Source organism: Rhipicephalus sanguineus, chromosome 1 (assembly GCF_013339695.2).
Source record: "Rhipicephalus sanguineus isolate Rsan-2018 chromosome 1, BIME_Rsan_1.4, whole genome shotgun sequence".
Lineage (NCBI taxonomy): Eukaryota > Metazoa > Arthropoda > Arachnida > Ixodida > Ixodidae > Rhipicephalus > Rhipicephalus sanguineus.
In genome coordinates, this window is record NC_051176.1 from 107,429,352 (window position 1) to 107,432,858 (window position 3,507).

At 43.4% G+C, this 3,507-nt stretch overlaps 1 protein-coding gene across 1 annotated transcript; it reads left to right on the plus strand.

The window, feature by feature from the left end:
* The first annotated feature begins 1,106 nt into the window (after nt 1-1,106).
* Nucleotides 1,107-3,254, plus strand: LOC119395254 (putative sulfiredoxin). The gene is made up of 2 exons (XM_037662486.2): nt 1,107-1,387; nt 3,013-3,254. Exons 1-2 carry the CDS (start codon nt 1,115-1,117, stop codon nt 3,220-3,222), a joined length of 483 nt encoding a protein of 160 aa, XP_037518414.1. The 5' UTR covers nt 1,107-1,114; the 3' UTR covers nt 3,223-3,254.
* Nucleotides 3,255-3,507: the final 253 nt, after the last annotated feature.

The window sequence follows — 3,507 nt, forward strand, 5'->3', positions numbered from 1 at the left end:
CGAGGGCTGTGGAAGGGTGTGATGGTTCCGGGGCTTACATTTGGGAACTCAGTGGTGTGCATGAAGTCAGAGGTGCAATCAGGAATGGATGTAAATCAAAGGACGGTGGGCCGCCTCGCGTTGGGCGCTCACGGGAAGACGACAAATGAGGCGGTGAAGGGTGATATGGGATGGACAGGCTTTGAAGTGAGGGAAGCTCAGAGCAAAATGAGATTCGAAGAGAGGCTGAGGAAAATGAAGGAGAGTAGATGGGCAGAGAAGGTTTTCAGGTATTTGTATAGAAAAAGCGTTGACACGCAGTGGAGAAAAAGAACTAGGAGGCTCACCAATAAATATACGGCTGGCAGTGCGGGCGATATGGCAACAAGGAGCATTAAGCGGAAGGTCAGAGAGGCGGAGAGGACTTATTGGATGACAGCGATGGAAAAGAAGCCGGCTCTGAGTAACTACCGAATAGGAAAAAACGAAATAAGGAGGGAAAGGTTTTATGATAATTCAAGGGGAAGCGCTTTACTGTTTGAAGCAAGGTCGGGCTGCCTTAGAACGCGTAGTTATAAAGCGAGATTTAGTAACGAAGAAGAACAATGTACATGCTGCGGGGGAACTAAGGAAACGATGGAACATGTACTGATTGAATGTGGCGATATTCACCCAGGTATACGTGTGGGCACGAGTCTACATGAAGCCTTGGGTTTTAGGGACAACAATGGAAAGCTGAACACGACCGCGATAGAAATAAGTAAGAGACGGTTAGAGTACTGGTGGCAGAAAAGTAGAGATAAAGAACAAAAATAAATAATGGGGGAAAAATAAGGTCATTCTGCCTTAAGAGGCAGAGAGATGGACCGTGAATTTATATTTTTTGGTATAATAACATAGATTTAATCAATGTAGATAAGGTATTAGGCCAACATGAAACAAGGAAGTTTTTTTTTTTTTTTTTTTTTTTCTTCTTCTTCGAGCCTGGTGGCAGACATGTCACCGCCCCGTTTTAAAGGGGACGCTCATAGCATCCATCCATCCCACTCCAGAGTCTGACGTCTATTTGGCATAAAAAGCAGTGCAGCGGTTGTACGTCTGGCAACGTAGAACAAACGCACGTCAAAGCGTCAAAATGGCGGAAACCGAAGTCATGGCCGAAGGTGTTGATGCCTCCGGTAAAACGGTTTTGTATCTTGATTTCAACTCGCTGGTCACAGCTGCTGGGCAAGGAAATATGCAGAATGTTGTCATTGTGAACAGCGCTTCTGGCAACACGAACATTTCTAGCGTGCATGGCGCTAACATTGCAAAAGTGTACGAAGTGCCTCTGGATGATATAACGCGGCCTATTCCTGTTGCGCACTACGACGAAGACAAGGTCAGAGGAATCGTAGAACTACTTGAGGTGAGTGGATCAAAAATTGCATAATTTTTGTGCCCTGTGCCGCATGTTTGTGTTACGTCCAATTGTAATCGTTGCTGCATCTTTTGCTTTATTACCAATGCTATTACTTCCACGTGAGGTTATGTTTGCAGCGTCAGCTCCCCGCCGTGGGAGCTTAGGAACTCGTGTTGTGCCTCTAAGTACTTGAGCGCGGGTTCGAGTGTACGTTAAATAACCCTATGTGGTCACAATGAATCCAGGGTCCCCTACTACGGCAGCAGACAAAATTCAGGCTGTGAATTAGTTCTTAATTCTTAGATTAGTTTGATGTGCGCTAACTAGATATATGCTTTGCAACCGCATGTAATCAACAGGTATGATCCAGCTCTTCTCGCTTATTACATGTGTTTTAGTGTTCTGCTCTCACCAGATTGCAACCGTTGCTGCTGAGATTCAATCCTGCCACCTTGTGTTCAGTGCTGCGACGCCACAACCGCTATGGCAGATCTAAAAGGGAGCATAAAATGTTGTTATTGAGGTTTTGTACAACATACATAAGGAACTGCAGTTAAAGTCAAGTGCATTTTCAGCTTTTCACATTTAATCATGTTTCACAATGCTACCTGACCCTATTTAGTATTTGCATAACAAACACACTGACTCCTCTTTGTCTGCTGTTGCATTGAAATATTAGGGCATGTATTTTTCTAGAAATGCAGGGACAAAAAGGAGGTCATTGATAAATTATGCTCGTCCCTTTCGAACTACCGTAGTAAAAAAGGTGCCTCCGAATTCCCCTTGAGTTCCTGTCTGACATCACAGATATTTAATTCGAGAGTATATAAAAATAAAAACTTCTATCTTTAGAAGCGTTCTTGTGAACAGAAACAATGAAAACAGGAAGTTCTCTGAAATCTGTGGCCTCTTCCCACCAATATCAAGGTTACCTTGGTTGGAGCTTAAGAGTCAAGAATGCTAGAGTGACATTCATTATCCTACTCATGCCACTTTTTGTACCACATAAACCCAGAAAAAGAGTTTGTCAAAAAAATGTGTTATCAATCTAAGTGGATATAATGTCTCATAAGCGAGTCCAGTTTGGTTAAAATCTGACCACAGCATCCCACTATAGACCCTTTTCATAATCCGAAAGTGCACCTTCTTGCGATGCGTACTTGCCCAACTAATGGCAGCACCTGTCGTGCTTCAAATGGAGACGAGGTCCTAGTTGCACGTGCTGAGGCTTCTCTATTGGGCATGCTTATATCAAGAGAGCCAAGTATAAGTTTTCCACGTCAAAGTGTAAGCACAATGCGCTTGAACACGCTGTTTGCAGTAAGTGGCTAGCCTACATTAGTTGGGCTAACTGCATCGCAAGAAAGCTAGCTTTACAATTATAAGAAGGGTCTATTCTCTCTCTTGTAGCCCTTTCATTCCACTTGAGACATTAAGCCTGGTTAATAAATTGGTCACATCTTCCTAGTAGTTTGCCATTAGAAAAGAAAAGGGAAGGGATGATGGCATTTAATGACTTCCATATTCTTTTCATCTCCTCTGATACCAAATAATGTGTGGAATGAATTCGTCCATGCTTATCATTGTTACCGTTATGCCACTACAAATATCGCCCACAATTTGTAATGCAGAACCCAAACACGAAAGATCAAGTGGCACCTGTGGACATCCTGTGGATCAAGGGCAGTGAAGGTGGCAACTACTACTACGCTTTTGGTGGCAACCACAGATTTGAGGCACACTACAGGCTTGGGTGCACAACCATTCGGGCCAAACTGATCCGATCAACACCTGCAGCGCTTCTGCAATACCTGGGAGGGTCAACACCAGAGCTCAAGTGATTATAGTGGTGCCCATTGTTGGGCGGTATCATATGACAACAGGCGTTTTAGCTACTAACCGCGGATTGTGTCTAATTGACATTGGTGACTAAGCCAATACTTCATTTGTACAAAGCCCACATCAGCATAATCATCTGCATGTGCAACATCCAATCAATAAAAGAAGTATATAAATGCAAAAAATATCTGTTTTCCTCTGTGCCCACTAGTTCATTACATGAAAGTGTGGGCAAGTTACTAAACGAAGTATTCAGATCTTTGCTTTTGGGTCTAGTTCTCCAGCTT